The sequence below is a fragment of the Actinia tenebrosa genome, unplaced genomic scaffold (assembly GCF_029948245.1).
Source record: "Actinia tenebrosa isolate PJP-AT-01 unplaced genomic scaffold, QUT_ActTen_1.0 PGA_scaffold5__44_contigs__length_20552954, whole genome shotgun sequence".
Classification (NCBI taxonomy): Eukaryota; Metazoa; Cnidaria; class Anthozoa; order Actiniaria; family Actiniidae; genus Actinia; species Actinia tenebrosa.
In genome coordinates, this window is record NW_028292582.1 from 18875101 (window position 1) to 18893316 (window position 18216).

Here is an 18216-nt window from a genome sequence, read left to right on the forward strand (position 1 = left end):
AATGATCGAGAATATCGTAAAAATTTTATCTTTAAAATATTTTTTTCGACATAAAAAATTTTGCCAAACAAAGTTTAACCAGAAAAACAAAATTCACTGAAAGAATCTTGTGTGTCCGTTGTTCTTTCTGTTATTTTTAGAGATAGAAAAAGCTTTCTCTTAGGAGACGATTAGGTCATATTTCCAATTAATATCACGAAATTTAATCTAAATTCTAAAAATAAAATTTTCGAGCCATAAAAGGAAAAAAATACGAAAAAATGTGAAGATTTTGTTTTTTTATGCTTTATTTCCGCTTTCCCTACTAAATATTCTTACATCATCCTTGAACTCATTTCCAAAAATAATTTCCATTTGACCCCTCCCCGGCTAGAAATATTCGTACTTGAACACATAAAACTTCTCCCCACCCCCGTGGGGATATATATGTTTATGAGTAAAGCCGCTGCTTATTTATGCGCCTTCAGTTCGGCGCGCAAACTGAAAAAAACTTTGACAAAAACTTAATAAAAATATGACGATTTTTCTTGCTTTAAGTTTGAAAATACACAAATAAGACTGATAATTGGATGTAAATCGTAAGTAGAGACGATTCATCATGCCTTCGGCAAGAAAAGGCGAAGAAAGCGATCGGAATTCTGGTTCAAGTGTCGTGACGTTGGATTTGTCAGGTTAGAGTCAACAAACTACATAAACCTTGTGGTTCTCGTAAACTTTATCTTTATAATATAAACAAAATACATGTTAAAGACTAATCTCTTAATTCATCATAAGTATACTGTTAATTCAATCAAGTGTTATTAAAATCGCACTTTTTAGTTCAAATCCTAAGTGTTTTGCTTCATGTTAAATTTTGGAAGAAAAAGTGCATTGTACATAATGACGAATACAAACATTGCATTCCTGTTGTTATAGACACGATTTATAACACTCTTTTTCATCATTATACGTACATTTTAACTGTATTAGCTTCTAAATAAAGCATTTTCTTATTAACCGAACAGATATTTTTTTAAAGCTTTACTAAATACACCTTTTGTACAGTTGTTGCTGGCTGTGTTGTTTGCTTGGCTGTGGGTATTTTTTGTGTTAGTTGGAATTTTTTTGTACTGTGTTTCAATTTTAGCGTTTAATCTCTATAATATCTCACTGGACTATAAATATTTTACATGATTGCTTCCTGCTATTCTTTAGTTACTAATGATATGTTTTGAATGATCCCAGGACGGAGTCTAAGGAGGATAGAGCCACTGCCTGATGGGATTTCTCCACAAACCATTCTCTATAATAACAATAACATATCAAGAATTGAGAATCTCCAGTTTTTTGCTCACCTACAGCAGGTATATTATTCTTCAATAAAGACAATATTAATCTTTTAGGCCCTTTTTACATGGGAGGATGATCCTAAAAGCAGATCTTCCTTGCAAGCAACTTCCAATCAAACATGAGTTCAGTTACATGAAAAACAAGGTGTGAACTTTATCCCTGGTGCTAGGATCTTTCTATCTGTGAAACAGGAAGATCCTACTGCTAGGAATATCCTTGTACCTGAAAGAAGCCTCAGTGCCAAATGTGCATGTAAACAGAAAGTAATAAAATAATATAATTATAGCTGGTACATAGGCCTTCAGGGAAGATCCAAGTCTGCAGAGCAGGTGTTCTTTTGATGGGTTTGAGAGGAAGAATCGGGGTTTTGGGGTTCATGTTTCAAATCCACAAGAACGCCTGCTTTGCAGGCTAGGAAGATCCTAGTTCTAGGATCATTCCTCCTCCCATGTAAACATGCAGGGCCTTAGTTTAAATAAAATAAGAGTTCCAATGTTCCACTTAGCCTACCTTGTCCTATCGCCTGCGGTGTTACAAGAGAAGAGAGAAAGTCTGCATACCTGAAAGCCATTGTCTGATTTGCGAGTAGGCTGTTATCCATGTGCATTTGATAGGTCAGAGAAGAAATGTTTGTTTTGATTGATCATCCATGCAAAGGAAGGTGTCATTTTGCACTGAACTTTGCTCTCGTGATCATTGGTCATTAAAGTAGGTGGGTCAGCCATGCTGCTCCATGGACAGCTACTTAATTAATATCAATGATTTTTGGTCAGGCAGTCTTTCGCAGGTAGTCTGTCACCTTCCCTTTTTTGCAATGCTGCAGACTTGCTGCGCAACGCAGTCTAAAGTTTCCCTATATATTCATAGCTTTCACTGGCCAATAATCACTTGGTTGAGATGACAGGAATATCACATGCACAGGGGCTGAAGGTGCTTGATCTGAGCAATAACAGCATCATAACTATTGAAGGTTAGATATTATCAATCCTTATTAAACAATTACTCTTTACATCCAAATGCCTCACAAGATGTGTCAAGTAAAATTACTTCAGCACAAGTGGAATGAATCCAGAGACATTTAACTTTAAGAATTAACATATTTTTCGACACTTAAAGTAAGGTGTAAAAATGTAGGATTTCTGCAGTAACATGATTTCTGAAGTATTGTTTTTAGTACTGTTTAAGGAACTTGATTAAAAAAGATTTATATGTTAAGTGTATGCTACATCGAGTGTATTAAGCAGATTAAAAAATCTGCCTCAGTTGGGTTCTTGCAGGACCCAACAGGAGATGGGACGAACAATGTTCAGGACCCGCTCGGAATATCTGTTAATCAACAGAATTTTTATTAATTGTGAATTTATGAAATGTGTTTTTGTCACTAACATAATTATAGATCTTTACCAAGTGACAAAAACACATTTCATAAAAAGGATTTGTTTTAAATTTGAAACATGTCCCTAATTTTTAAGAGCTCACACACCTCAGAAGTTTAGAGTGGCTCAACTTATCAGGAAATAGCATCAAGGTACTTACTGTCATGTAAATGAATATTGAATGTGTATTTATGTTGCAGGATTTTTAGTTTTGTTGTATTTAGAGGATAATTTATCTTACTTTGGGTTTTATGTTAATTTGTTTAGAGAATTCAAAACTTGGAAAAAAACATCAATTTGAAGCACCTTGACCTATCAGATAACAGGTTGGTCTATAGCATTAAAATGCTTACATAATGTGGGAGTGATCAGTATCTGCATTAACTTCATAACGACAGTATGGCACAGCACAGCATAGGCTCTGTTTCAGCCAAGTGGTTAATAATTGGGACGTAAGTTCTGTTCCTTTCTCCCGTCACATCCCATTTATTTGACTTATTGTGCTAACGTGTCCATTATTATTTTTTGTACATTATTTTTATTTTGATGACAAACTCATTAAACTAAACTAAACTAAACTAAGGTTGTCGTTGGTGTTCACCCACCCACCCACTGAGTGGGGAGAGGATAGTGGCCGCACCAAAATAACCATGGCTGGAAATCAAGCCTAAGAAAAGCAACAAAACAAAAGAAAGCAAAGCATAGCACCAGCACAGCAAAGCACAGCACAGCACAGCACAGCACAGCACAGCACAGCTCAGCTCAGTTCAGCAAAGCACCGCACAGCGCAGCACAATCCCTTCAATTCGATAAGATCGTAACAGTTATGACTCATAGATATCTTTTTTTAGCATTATCAAGATAAGCAACCTTAGAAACCTCACCAAGCTGAAGGTAATCTGAATTTATTATTATTTTTTGTACAATTTTTTTGTATTATTAACTAGTAACTTTACAACATTAGCGCTGTGTTGTATCACATTTACATCACGAGCCAGAGGACTCCTTGTATTTGGGTACATGATTTCATTTTGCATTGAAATTTTAAAGATTTAGTTAGGTTTTGCTGAGAAAATCCAAGTTAAAGTTTATGCAAATGAATAGGATTTTGTATCAGGTATACAAAACTCTGCATGGTTATTATAAATTTGCATTGTACTGTTTTGTTCATGAACTATTAATGAGTTAAATAAAAAGGGAGAGAGGGAAGACATGAACAGTATTTTACTTTTATATTCAAGGTTCTTCTTCTCCATGGTAACCTGATATCATCACTGAAAAATGTGGCTGAGAATGTAGCTGAATCCAGTATCGTTACCCTGTCACTGGCTGAGAATGAAATATCTGACTTGAATGAGGTAAGTATTTATTTCAATCATATTATCCATCTATCCCTCCCTCCCTCACTCCCCCCTCCCCCTCTATCCATCCCTCCATCCATCCATCCATCCCTCCCTCCCTTCCTCCCTGCCTCCCCCCCTCCATCCATCCCTCCATCCATCCCTCCATCCATCCATCCATTCACCCACCTACCGACTGCCCCCCCCCCCCCCTCGCCTGTCCCCACCCATCCATCCATCCACTCACCTACCCATCCATCATTCATTATATTTTTACTTGATTTGCAGCTGTATTATTTGCGGTCCCTCACATCCCTGGAGCAGCTGTCCATAGCTAGTAACCCATGTCTCCTGGCCCTTTCAGCCTCCTTGTATCCTTTACATGTTGGTCTGTTGAGCATTATTCTGTTATTTTTGGGATCAGTCCTTCAATATCAGGCTACAGACCCATATTTTGGGTTCAAGTAACTACAACTCCGGATAAGTAATTACAACTCCTGGTGAGCTTGATTCGGTGACGGAAATCTCAGGTGACTTCACTGCAATTTGCTTAGACATGTTAACATGCTGTAAGTAGTGGTTGGGAAGGGAACACATGCCTACGGCCATTGTCTTACTGTCACAAAAATGCACTTTATTTCACATCCGGTCATTGGACAATTTCTGGCCAGATTTATATTTGCCTTGCTGGTGATTTTGACTAGTGACATAGAGCCAGAAATGAAATATGAACAATCTGAAACTAATTTGACATGTGATCATGACCAGTAGTGGTCTGGCCTTTATTATAAGCTGTCCCACAAAAGAATGTTTGGGACCTGTGAGCAGTAACATGGGTCCCAGGACACAGACTAAAAAAATCCTAGTACGATCATAAATTTCCAATTGTTGAAATTCTCTTAACCCATAATATTATATATGGTGCGCACAGTGGATTCAACTGCAGGCCTTATATCTTGTATAACTGTCCACGACTTCATAACTTGAATGGTCAGCTGATCTCACATACAGACAGGTAAGATCATATCTGGATATTATAAACTAGGCAATTTGAATTCTGGTTTCACAATGCATTGTTTGTCACAGCCAAAAACTTCCAAGCATTTTCTCATTATTTCTTGTCAAAATAAAATATTTTCACACCAGCAACGACATAATATGCTATTTCTAAAGATATATGGCAAATCTTTCCAACGATGAGTTTTGTTTTCTTTATTTTTGAGTAAAAGCTGTTGTTTTGTGGAGGCAAAAACCTGAAAACTAGGAAATATTGAGCTACCAACAAAATATCTGGATATTGGCTAATTCACAATTCATTTGGGCTAAGAGAAGTGAAATCATCTGCTGTGGATGTTAGCTTACTTCTTAAGTACGACTACCAATAAACATTGGGGTAAAAGAAGAAACTAAAGACAAAATGAAAACAGTTTTTTTCCTTCAACAGGCTTGAAGCTGACAGGCTGAGAAGAGATGGAAAAATGAGATCATTTTCTCCAGGACGTCATTCACAGTTGGTGACATACCTCAGCCAGACTACACCCTTAAGACCTTCGTCAACAAGGGTAACAATAGAGCACTTTACCTTAGGAGTAATGTTTTTCATTTCAGACCACTTTTTACTTATAAAAAATTGCTATTAATATTTAGCAAAAAGTCTAGCATTTCTGTCTCTGAAACTCAAATGTTATAGAATCAGTAATGATAAAAGGGTAAAGTTTAACACTGTGAAAAGATGAAAAAACTTGCTGACGTTTCGGACACTAGTCCTTCCTCGGAGTAAAAGAGAAAGAGGTGGTAGAAAGGAGTGTTTATATACTAATAACAGTATTACCGTTTCATAAGAAACACTGATGCAGCTCACACTAGTTTTTAGCTCGTTATCTCCTTATCTTCTTATGGAATCATTTTAATTTGGTGTTATGTTCGGTTCTTTTTCCACTTTCAACTAGTTCATATTTGATATTCATTTTATTTTTATTATTTTCAATTTCATTTTTTGTCTCCTTAGGCACCAGCCACTCCCAATTTTGATCGCATTTCCTCAAGTTCATCTTCCATGCCAGACGACGATCAAAAATGGTCCATCCCAGTACTGAAGGACAAGCACTCTAGTGAAGCAAGAGATTTGGCTTTGGAGGATGTGTCTGGTAAGCTGTTTAGTTACTCTGGAGTTGTTTTAATACATACCATAAATTTGTAGTGAGTTCCAAGCCTTTATCACACTGTGCCATGTTTATTCCCATGTGAATAAAGACATTTGTTTAACCATGCATAACCTCATCCTGAAGCATTTGAGTGTGAGATCACAGGGAAATCTATTGTCCCAGTCAAAATGTCTGCTACTTGATAAAAGTATATGAAGATTCAAGTAGTTTCAAAGTGTCTGTATTGTTGAAGTCGTGCATTATTTTTTATTTTTTCTATTGCATGGTCTAATCATGGCAAATTTGTTTTTTCCACAGAATCAGATGATCAGCTTGTATCTGAGTCTTGTTATGTACCTGTTGATTCATCCCAGTTTCCAGGTATCCAACATGATTATGATGTCAGAGGTGAGTCTTGTTAGACAGGATGGATATTATGTTCCTCATCATTATCACCATCACCATCACCATCATCAACACCACCATCATTATCATTGTCACCAATATCATCATCATCATCATCATCATCACCATCAACACCATCATTATCATTATCACCAATTTAATCCTCATCATCATCATCAACACCACCATCATCATCATCAACAACACCATCATTATCAACACCAATTCATCATCACCAATATGTTCATCAGTATCTTCATCACCATTTTCATCTGCATCAATACCATTATCTTTCCCGCCATCCTTATCTCCATCATCGTTGTTATTCATTTTTAGCCTTTCATAATACTTTGCATCAGTCTAACTTTATAATCATAACTCAGTGATAATCAAAGAAACAATACTCAAGGGAAGGAATTGTGTTCTGAATTAGAAAAATGATAAACCTGTATTCAAATTAAATGGTTCCTCTTCCTCTTAAATAACTGCATTCATAATCTGGGTACTACCAGAGGTCCCATTATACTGCTATCCAAGGAGCTTGAGACCAGTTGCAACCTAAAAGAAAGAGTGGAATGAGAGAGTTTCTGGAACAAAGAGTGTGAGATTCAAATCTTCAATGTTATTGATATTCAACTAGCACAGGGCACAGCTAACTCATCTAGATGGAATTGGATTTCAACTCTACTCACATGTGATGCTAAGTCTAAGAATCACACCCCAGTGGTATCGTCAAGTGGGATGCTGTTACAACATTCTTGATTCCAAGTTTCTTTCTTAGATAGACTACATTGTATTATAGTATTATAGTATTATACATTGATGTGTTAAGGGTCTGAAGACTGGTACACGACTGAGGTCAACAGAAGGAGTCACCATAACAACCAGGAAGAGGATAGATCTCTTAGTGTTGATAGAGGTCTTATTGGGTTCCCTGTGGAGAGAGATCCATATATGGAGACTGACAGAATTGGAGGGCAACCACAAGATCTGGAAGGTACTGTAGCTCTTATTATCAAACATTACTACCTTATTGGTTTTAAAGTTTAAAGGAAGTGACTCTCTACTCTTCACAACACTATCCAGATAAACCGTGAATTTTATTTCAGCCAATCACAGAGTGTTTAGCTGTTTTGCCGCCGGCCCTTATTCCCAGGCTACTGTAACCCAACTGTATTTTTCTGTTTTCTTTTGCCTAAAATCTAATGTATGTGCCTTCAAGAAGCAGAAATATGGAAAGGAAGAATAAAAACAGTTTCACTTTACCGTCATGTTTGCTTTGTTCTTTCAAGCTCCAAAAATGTTTAGGGCGGGTCATTTTGTCCACTCATGCTTTGCATGCCGCTTTCACTGCTCAGCTTGATATGATAAATATTTGCAATAATAGAATAATTAAAGGAAGGATATTGGTATTTATTAGATGCTGTGAGTGATGAGCAGGACAACAAGGCAGAACCACCTCCCATAATGACTGAAGAAGAAGCATTTGGCCTGATCAACCTTGCCGCTACTATTATCCAAGCTCATGTCAGGGGATTCCTGGTAAGATGCAAGATGCACTTTCATGAATATCGACAGAGGAATCGAGCTGCTGCTCTGATACAAGCTACATGGTGAGTCTGATGGTAGAATCCATAGGTCCCCTTCCCATTCACATCTCTCCCATCTCCTACCCCTCCTACCCAGTCCTCTCCCCATCCAACCAACCCTTCTTGATTTGAATAAAAGATAAATGGGATATAGAATGGGAGATGTTCTGGGAAAGAGTTCTGGTGCCAGCCCGCTAACCAAAAAGCTGGAAGACTCTTGGCTAGATTGATTCGCAATGCACTCAAAAGCCTGAGCTTGGTAATGACACCACAGGGAGCCCACATCAGATAAGATATAAAAAACTGGAAACTTCCGTTGGTGAGAAACTCAGCACACTTGAGAACCTGATAGCTTTCTTCTGTTTCCTTCAAAAAAGAAAATTGGGTACATATTTGATTTGTTGTTTATCAGGAAGGGTTACAGAGCGAGAACGTACGACATGAAGGTGGTCACAGTAAGAAACGAGATTAGGACTAGAAGACTAACAGCACACATCAATCACCTGGCCACCATGGTTCTACGGTATGTCAAGCTTCATTGACATTTATAAGTGCGTTTTGCTATCGCTTACCATAGGTGGATTCAAAAATTTGTTAGGGAGTGACCCAAGTGAAGAAATGCATACAACGCAGGACACCCCTTGGAACCGTCCCTGCTTACCTATAGAATTAAACCCTACACTCCTCGTTCTCAGACTCAGAGATTCGGTTTGTCTGGGCTGGATGTGTGTGTGTGTTTTGGGGGGGGGGGGGGGGGGGGGGGGAAGGATGTTTCCAGGGGAACCTTGTTTTCTATTTTTTAATTCCTTCCTTTTTTATAATTCTTCATGATATTAAGGGAATAAAATGGAGCGGGGGTTCAGCTAGATATACCGTTTTATCTCCACTTTCTTATTTTCTTTCTTTCTCATTTTTCTTCCTATTTTCGTTTCATTTTTCATTCCAATTTCCTCCCAGATGCCAAGAACAAGCTGCCAAAGACAAACGCACCATGGCCAAAGCTATCAAGTCTCTATGGAACGAACTCGAGAAACAAAACGACAGAAACGTTGACCGGCTCGCTCGAGAGCAGAACAATGCTGCAATCACCATACAGAGGTCATGGAAAGGTTATCGAACGAGGAAGATGTACCCAGTCTCGAAGAATGCTTCCATGATGTCCTTTCAATCACTTGCATTGGTCTGCCAAAATCTCCAGAAACAGGTCAATCTTATGAAGACTGAAATTGAAGATCTTAAAGCAGGTTGGTTCTTATAATGATAATAGGAAGTACATGCAGAATAGACCTCAAGCATAATGACGCTTCATATTAACCTACGCTTTCCTAATGCTTTTTTTTTTTGTTTGTTTTGTTTTGTTATGCTAATTTTTACTATTGTCTGGGTATTCTCAAAGTTTTAACATTCAAATATGAAAAGATATTTTACCGCATGTACGTACCCTGAAAACTTCACAGTCATGCGAAATTTTCTGTTCTTGACGGCAATTCCTTACACTCCTCCCCCTCCCCCCACCCCTCCTTCCCGAAAAAAACGAAATTTGTAGGGATGAGGCAGACGACGTCACTCTGATAAACCTGACCATTCTCAAGAACATACCCTTTTGACATGCAGTAAATACCGCTGTCATCCTTGCATACAGGCTCATTTGTACATTTGTAGTCTCTCTTGTATAAATGAGTCTGCGGTCAGCAAAAACAGCGGTATTATTGAACGAGAAAGAGGACTATTGCATTCTCTAGAGTAAAGAGTTAGGTATCAATGATGTCACTGATATTTTTGTTGCTTGTGCCAGATAAAAGTGGACGTGTTGGTGTTGTTACAAAACCACAACTCGACCGCGTCAAGTCCACCCCAGAAATACGTATCACAAGACCTTCCATATGTATCCTCCCAGAATTCCAACTCGATACCAACCAACCAATCAAATGCGAGCGGAGCGCCGAAGAGTTCCTAAGCGACGAAGATGCAGATGTAGAGGTAGAACCACTTACTTTGGGGAAATATGACAGCGCTTCAAATGTTTGTGACACTACGTTCGAGGTGGAAAAGACAAAAGCAGAGTCTAAAGAGGTTGAGTTGGATGATTCAGAGACGAAAAATAGCGACTTGGAAAGCAATAAGGATGACGGAAGTAGTGAAGACGTCGAAGATAAAGTCTACGAGGGGACAGCATCTAGTTACGAACCACAGATTTCCGAGACAACACCTGAAAAGGAAGAAATACAAAAAAGTATTCCCGTTGGGGAGCAACAAGAAGAAGAGTCTGGTGTAAGCGAAAAGGATATTAAATCTAATCAGGAAGATGTGGTTGAAGATGAAAAGGCAAATGAAGTTCATGGGCCCGATTCTGACAAAGAAAGCGAGGATGCCCACTTTCAGGAAGAGGAAAAAGATATGACGAAGAGTGCTGTCTTTCCTGAGACTAACGAACCAGGGTCGAGTGAGGACGGCTTATCAGGGCAAGAGAATTTCGTAACTGTGAATGCAGGTTTTGTCAATCAAGGCGATACCTCGGACGTCGTTCCAGCACACGAAGATGGCGGAGAAAAAGATGAGTTATTAGAAAGTGTAAGTAGTGAGAAAGAGGGAAGTAAAACAGAAATAGGAGATGAAGAAGAACAAGGGTTAGTGGATTCAGCGAAAGAAGAAAAAGATGAAGCATCCGAAAGTGTGACGACTTTCACATCACCACAGACCGAACACCAAAACCCAGATACATCTTCTTCGGATACTTCCCCGAGTCCTTCATCAAAACCCGAAGGAATAATAGGCCGAAAGAAGAAGAAATTCCTCCTTAGAAGCAGTTCTGCCGACGCCATGCCGAGGATACGAGCACTACACTCGGCTCATTCCCTCGACTCCGAGCAGCTCAGTTCGTCGCTTAACTTCTCGTCACGTCTCGGACAAAGAACAGCGGCACTACTCCTTGAATTACGCTCCGAGATTGCAAGCCTAACAGCACGTCAGCTTTCCGATGACTACTATGATGGCCAGGAATTTGAAAGTGCTACGACCACGGAGTCGTTAAGAACAGACACTGGAGACACCGTTAGTAATGATCCCAACGCTGCCACCATAAAGAACGCGGATGACAAGCCCTCCATAAGCATGAGTGACACTATTAAAGCGAATGAAGCCAAGAGTTTGACGTCTTCTGATAGTGGAATCTCTTGTCAAGACTTAGAAAGGAAGGATTCTGATATCGCACCAAAGGGATGTACCGCTGATAGTGACATGCGCACTGGAGGTACGAATCAAGAATCGATTGAAAGGACTGACGTAAAAGTTACGACTCAAAGAGATTCGATGGAAAATGTGTCGGAAACCGTTCGGAAAGACGAGTATTCAGAAAATCCGAACGAGGTTGGAAGCGAAGAGAATAATGAACACAAGGACATTGAAGTTAGCCAATCGAATGATAGCGTGGCTGACAAGCCTTCTCCAAGGCCGGCATCATTTACAATGCCTGTGTTTGAAGACATCGAGAAAACCTCATTTTCTATAGATGATTTTATGGAAGATAGTTTAGAACATGGTAATGATGATGATGATTAAAAATCATTGAAATCTTTTGTGATACAGACTTCTATACCCTAGCCGTTGCTAGAATATTCGCTCACTGTTTTCACTCTGGTGAATCGGCAGGTCTCGGACTTGTACTTCCAGTTACGATTACTTCGAGGAAGGCTTCATAGCGGATAAGTAAGCGAGACTGGTATGCCGCATACCATAATACTTTGCGTCTTTGGGGTAACCATAGGGTAAAACCCACCTATTTTGAAAACTGATCAGACAATGTTGAAAATACCTCGTTTGATATCCAGATATAAAATGAAGTAAAAAAACAAAGAGATAGAATCTTGAAGATGTTTTAAGTAAATTTCAAATATTTCTTCCCAAGTCAATACATTTTCTGTAACACCAAACCTTTTGATGTTCTGAATGCGCAAAACTAACTCAGAGTGAACTGATAATCGATATTATACAGATAGAAGCAGAATAGTGCACATTCCATTGAAGAACGTCCCATTTTAAGTGTTTTGATTGGTTACCCCCCAAGGGGGAGGGCAATGGGGGTCTGAAGCCCCTCCCTTTCAGCAGAAAAAAAATGCTTCTTTACATCTCAATTAGCCCCCCCCCCCCCCCCCCATATCTACAATTTTGGCTGGATCCGCCCTTGGATACCTCTATATAGACCCCTTGCAGCACACTAGAATGCAGCTCAATCTGGGGGACAAATCAATAGGTTCCAATTCCCAGGAGATTGGAATTCTTTTGTTTTGTCCCCCAGAACAATCTGCTTTGGCATCACATGCAATGGGTCTATTATGAACAGATATCTAGGTCCAACCAAACCATAATACATTGTTTGTTTCATTGACCCGACCTCTATATCAAGGACACCTTTGGTAAAAAACTTTTTCTAACCCTGCGGTTCCACTATACCAGGAAAATTATCAAACTGACATTTTGTCCAGCTCCAACTCCTAGACAAAGCCAGGTCAAATCAAAGCACTATGTTCCCTCTAATATATAGGTAGAGCTGGTACCAGAAGGAACTGTAAGCCTGACCAAGGAACAATACCATTCTCAAATTACCGTGGTTTAAAAAAATTCTGATTCGGTTCTACTTGGGTATGTTTTCCTATTTCAAAACAAATGACCCCTTGGGAATAGCATTGTTTGTTGCATATTACTTTCCCATTTCAGACCATGTGTTATTATTCCCTAGAGTATCATTTCTTTGTATAACGATTGCATATGAAAATATAGGGGAATATAGCTAGAGTGCATACCATAAAACCATGAAAATTTTGTATGAAATTTCACAAATTTGCACAAATTGGTAAGTTCAGTAGACCTCAGTAGAGTTCATACCATATATAATCGAGAAAAAGTTAACAAAATTGTACAAATTAGTGCAAAGTTTTGTAGGTCTATGGTCTTCCAAGGTCTACTGAACTTACTAATTTGTGCAATTTCTTACAAGGTTTTTCAGGAATATTTAAGCAATAGAAAACTTTTTCCGTGTTTACATAGCCTGATAGCAACATGATTCGAGACAGTTATGCAAACCCTGAGACGTAGTCGAGGGTTTGCATAACTGTCGAGAATTCTCCCAACCCCCCGAGTGTTGCTATCAGGCTATGTAAACACAGAGAAAAATGTTTTCTATTGCTTTTATAAAATAAATACTAAGGGAAAACACTACCACTTGCAAGAAAATAAATCTCTATTTGAATTTGATTCTCATATCAAAATACAAATTCTCCATACATCACGAACTTCGATCATTAGCCAATCAAATTTCGTGTAATAAACGCCAAGGAGGCAAATGTGAAGCGAGAAAGAATCGCTATAGCTATTTTAAATATTTATCATTCTAAAACTTTAAAACAAATACAAAGAAATGTCCAAAGATTGAATAGAAATATTAATAAAAGATTTCAGAATTGATTATCTTTACGAAAGTGATCAAAAGTAGATAACTGAGTGTCACTGTGACTGGAATTCTCAGTTGAAAGAAACGTGGTTTTGCTCAATTTGACAGCCAGAAAACACGGCAGCGAAGTCGATTGTTTCGTCTTGCCTCGAGAAAATATTTTGTGGAGTTGAAGAGCTATCGCTGGAAAGAGTTTGAAGCTGCTGACTGTTTCCTTGAAATACTTGTATTCCTTATCGGACAGTGCATTTAAATCATAAGAAAGCACTTCGCTGAACAACCGAGGCTGTCCTGACGAAGGACGTGTGTTGTAGCTCCTGAGGGAATTCTCGTTACAGTGACCAACAAGAGATTGTCATGATCGATATTACAATCAGAAACACCTGCATGACACCATAGGGTTATGCCTGTGGCCCTGACACATGTCAAAATTTGGAACTTCGTCTTCAAAATACATTTTTGGGGGCGTTTTTTTCCTTGAAAAAAACTGTAAATTTTTGAACTTGTACCGGGAAAACACGAAATGTATGACGTCACAACTGTGTTTACATACCCTCATGCAAATACGGCTATCAACCAATCACAGCGTACGTACTATTTGATTTATTTTATAAATGGTAATGATGCACTCTAGGTCTTAGACCTATAAAACTTTGCACTAATTTGTAAGACTCTGTTAGTCAACTTTTTCATGGATATATGGTATAAATGGAAACAAAGAATCTTATTCTCAGGAGAATGACGGTTGGTTCAATGTGGGCTTGATTTAGTATAGGGAGCAGACTGTAAGAAAGAAACATATACCATGCAGGTTTTTAAAAGCAAGACAATGACAATAAAGACCATCAAATTTAGAAGCATTTTTATTGTGTAAATTTACAGCAGGTTCATCTCTTGCCACCAACACGGGCCTTCTGGCTGGTTACCTGTTTTGTAGCCTTCTGAGGCTTCTGCCGCACACCTTGGTTTTGTGCCTGGCAAAATAAATTACCACCATCACTCACAAGCATAATATTGGATCAAGTATTTAGAGTTTGATAATTCATGAATATTTTAGGAATTCAAATTTTATCAATGCCCTAAAAGATCCTTGGGGCTGAACTAAGTCCGGGCACTGCTAACTCATGGATTGAATTGGAATTTAGCGTGTTCAGGTTTTAAGGAAGGAGGAAAACTGCAGAACCCAGAAAAAAACCCTCTAATCAAGAGAGAGACCCAACAAACTATACTACGTGATGCCAAGATGGGAATTGAGACATTTAGAAGTGAGTAACAAGGGCGGATCCAGGGTTTTTTTGAAAGGGGGGTCTCAGGGGTAAATTTTGTGGGCAAAGGAATCCCAGTCGCATTTTTACCACAGGAAGCCCATTTGACCTCAGGAATGACAGGGGGGTCACGACCCCCCGACCCTCCCCCTGGACCCGCCCTTCAGTAATGAGTGCACTATTCAATACACCACTGCTTATTCCCTACAATCAAGGCATTGCAATAGTCCTCTTTCATATTTGATGCATAATGCTGCTTTCGATGACTAGTCTCGTGTAAATGAGTCTGCTGTCAAGGAACACAGTGGTGATTCATCATTCAGTTTTTCCCTTAAACTTGGAATGCCTAATATATTACCATAGACTTAGATTTTCTCAGACATTTAGTATTATCAGAGTAAAACTCAAACAATGTGGGTAAGATTGGTCATCACAGAAAATCAGGAGAGGGATACAAGTTTCATCTAATCGCCTCATGTAATATAATAGTGCAAGCACATTTTTCTTAAGCATGCAGCTCACAGTTAGCGAGTATGCATGTTTATGAAAATGGCAGTAATAGACCTCAAAATCAATTACCTTGGAAGCCTTTTTCATTTGGTCTTTGGCCCTTTGCTTCTCTTTAGCTGCCCTAATCAATAAGCAAAACAAATAGAGATTAGGATAGAAAGTTTAAATACTCCATAAATAGAGATCTGTTAGCCATTCCAAGGTTGAGGACAAAACTGGATTGAGTCGGCATGGCAGTGCACTGTGGAGCTGTTTTGGGGGACATATTGCCAAGATGGCACATTTCGTTCCTTGCACAGTCCCATGATGCACTGCAATGTTACCTCAACCCAGTTTTCCCTTAAACTTGAAATGCCTAAAATATTACCATAGACTTTGATTTTCTCAGACATTTAGTGTTATCAGAGTAAAACTCAAACAATGTGGGTAAGATTGGTCATCACAGAAAATCAGGAGTGAGATAAAGGCGTTGTCTAATTGTCTCAAAAACTTCCTAGATAAAATAACTAATTTCTCATCACCAATCATCTTTATTATCAACTATTCAATGAATCATTAACTCTACTGCCACCTACATCCATATCATCATCCTTATCCTCATCTCACTACCATGGCGCAATAAGCTACAAATAATGACCAGTCTTTGGCATTATCCTGCCAAAATTAGAGCTTGTCCAGTGAAATCTTTGCCTTGCCAGTCATTTTGACCAGTAATGTTGAGCCAGAAACAAAGTATGACTGAGTTAAAACTAATTTGCAGAGCTCTCAATAATATTTGTAGTAGCTCTTTTACTCTGACGAAGGACTAGCGTCAGAAAGGTCAGTAAGTTTTTTCATCTTTTCACGGTGTATATTTTACCTTTCTATCATTAACATTTGTGGTAGGCAGTTAGTCCTAAAAAGTAGGGGGCTGAATCCACTGGTATTTGTATATAACTTTATTTGGCAATGAATCAATTTTTTGTCAAAATAGCCTGCAGTTTAAGGTGAAGTATCTGGTGATTAACTGCCGGTAGCCACCTTTTATTAAAAGATCTGATTTGGCTGGTCATCATGACCTGCCACTAACAAGCCATTATTTTTAACTTGGCACAATAATTATCATTGTTACCCTCCACCATCAACATCATGTGTAGTTGTTGACTTGAAAGTTTCAACTTCAACAACCACACACATCCTCTTTTCAACCTCTTATAAATGTAACATTTGTAAAATTATGTCTAATTTGTAATTCTTATCTTAGTTCCTTAATGTTGTAAATTAATCAATATTTTATTAAATAATGGCATCTTAATCATCATCATTACACTGCAATACCTAATGGCTTGATCTCTTTGTGCTTTCCTCACTTCTGGCTTCTGATTTCTCTTAGCCAAAATATTTTCCATGGTTGCACCCTGAATAGATCTCTGAAACTTGACATTACGGCGAGTTCTCTTCTTGGACACCTCCTCTTGTGTTCCCTTCTTGTGCTTGCGACGATAAAGCACAGTCCAGGGTACTTCACGGGGGTTACGGCGCATAAGAAGTGCATTGGCGCTCCTTTTGTTTAGAAAGTTAAATACCTGGAAAAGTCACACAATGAACTATTAGAATTTGAGAAACAACTGGGTTTGAAATAACGTCCAATCAATTCACCTTTTTTCATACATCGGTTCACTGGACACAAAGCATCCAACTGAGGCTGAAAGGTTCAAATTTGAATAATCCTTTGAAACTAGCTTGCTGCCTCAAATGAATACTTAGTGTGTGACCAGTGAAGCGATGTATGGATGGTGGTGAATGAAGATGTTCAGCAAAAATTGGCACTTGCAAACAGTGCTCTTGACTGGTCATATGCTGACTAGTCTGATGTTCAATTAACAGCCAATTAAAGCTATAAAACCATATAAATCTATGTACTTCTGCTTTACTAAGTAATAAATATACTGGTTTTTCATTCTCCATGTGGGATGCCCAAATCTGATCAATACAGCCACAATCATCAGTAACTATTTGCAAGTGGAATATGAAAGTAGCAAAACATTTTGATCATAAACTATTCCCTACCTTTCCATCAAGACGGACGTATCTTTTGCCATGGCCTGGGTAGATTTTGTACCCGCTGTAATTGCACAGCTCGAGCCTAAAGAATGACAAAAATGGATGATAAGATTAGACGCCTTTTTCCAAAAAACATACGCGAAAATTTTACAGAAAAACTTGGCCAGTCATAAAATGAATACCCATTACATTATTGATACGATATGACTGCACGGCAATAGATGTTCTTTCTTTCTAAACATTGAAGTTTTCTGTTTTAAATTTGGTCAAAATTATCGATTACTCGTAAATTCAGAGTAGAATCCATATTGTTTTAGAACACTATTTATACACATGGATTATCATACGACGAGAAAGCAGAATCTACGAAATGATACCACAGCTGTTATAACTATGCATTAGACTTTCTATGTCAAGGTTATTCGTTTTAGATGGATCTTTATTTCGTACAGGATTTAGATGGATTGCATCACTACTTACTTCATTTTTTCGAGATGTTATTCGGGTCGAAGAGGAAGGCTTCCGTTTTACGCATGCGTAAATAGCCACTCGATAGCCCCCATTGGTTTATGGGTAGCATTTTCAAAAAAGCTTGAAAAAATTCAAAAAACTCCTGTAAATTTTCAAAACTTTTTGTATTTTTTCAAAAATAAAGAGACTCTAACGCTAAAAATATATGCTGGTATAAGGATTTACAAGACTCTCTTTCTTTAATATTCTTAAAGTATTCAATAAAGCCAAGCATGGGCTCCCTGTGGTAGAATCCAAG

At 38.3% G+C, this 18216-nt stretch overlaps 2 protein-coding genes and 2 non-coding genes across 4 annotated transcripts; 1 reads left to right on the forward strand and 3 right to left on the reverse strand.

The window, feature by feature from the left end:
- The first annotated feature begins 475 nt into the window (after positions 1–475).
- On the forward strand, positions 476–12186 carry LOC116303604 (uncharacterized). Its single transcript, XM_031713181.2, has 17 exons — positions 476–671; positions 1225–1343; positions 2197–2299; positions 2802–2857; positions 2973–3031; positions 3557–3599; positions 3947–4063; positions 4334–4416; positions 4977–5060; positions 5490–5607; positions 6054–6192; positions 6508–6597; positions 7427–7591; positions 8015–8207; positions 8596–8706; positions 9141–9427; positions 9979–12186. Exons 1-17 carry the CDS (start codon positions 599–601, stop codon positions 11739–11741), a joined length of 3603 nt encoding a protein of 1200 aa, XP_031569041.1. The 5' UTR covers positions 476–598; the 3' UTR covers positions 11742–12186.
- Positions 12187–14476: 2290 nt separating this feature from the next.
- Positions 14477–17999, reverse strand: LOC116303605 (large ribosomal subunit protein eL24-like). The gene is made up of 5 exons (XM_089037694.1): positions 17928–17999; positions 17454–17529; positions 16722–16969; positions 15474–15525; positions 14477–14603 (listed from the first exon to the last, which is right to left on the reverse strand). The coding sequence occupies exons 1-5, from the start codon at positions 17930–17932 to the stop codon at positions 14517–14519; spliced, it is 468 nt and encodes a 155-aa protein (XP_088893820.1). The 5' UTR covers positions 17933–17999; the 3' UTR covers positions 14477–14516.
- Positions 15263–15336, reverse strand: LOC116303608 (small nucleolar RNA SNORD34). Its single transcript, XR_004197975.2, has one exon. It is a non-coding gene; the product is annotated as a small nucleolar RNA SNORD34 (small nucleolar RNA).
- Positions 15782–15855, reverse strand: LOC116303609 (small nucleolar RNA SNORD34). The gene has a single exon (XR_004197976.1). It is a non-coding gene; the product is annotated as a small nucleolar RNA SNORD34 (small nucleolar RNA).
- Positions 18000–18216: the final 217 nt, after the last annotated feature.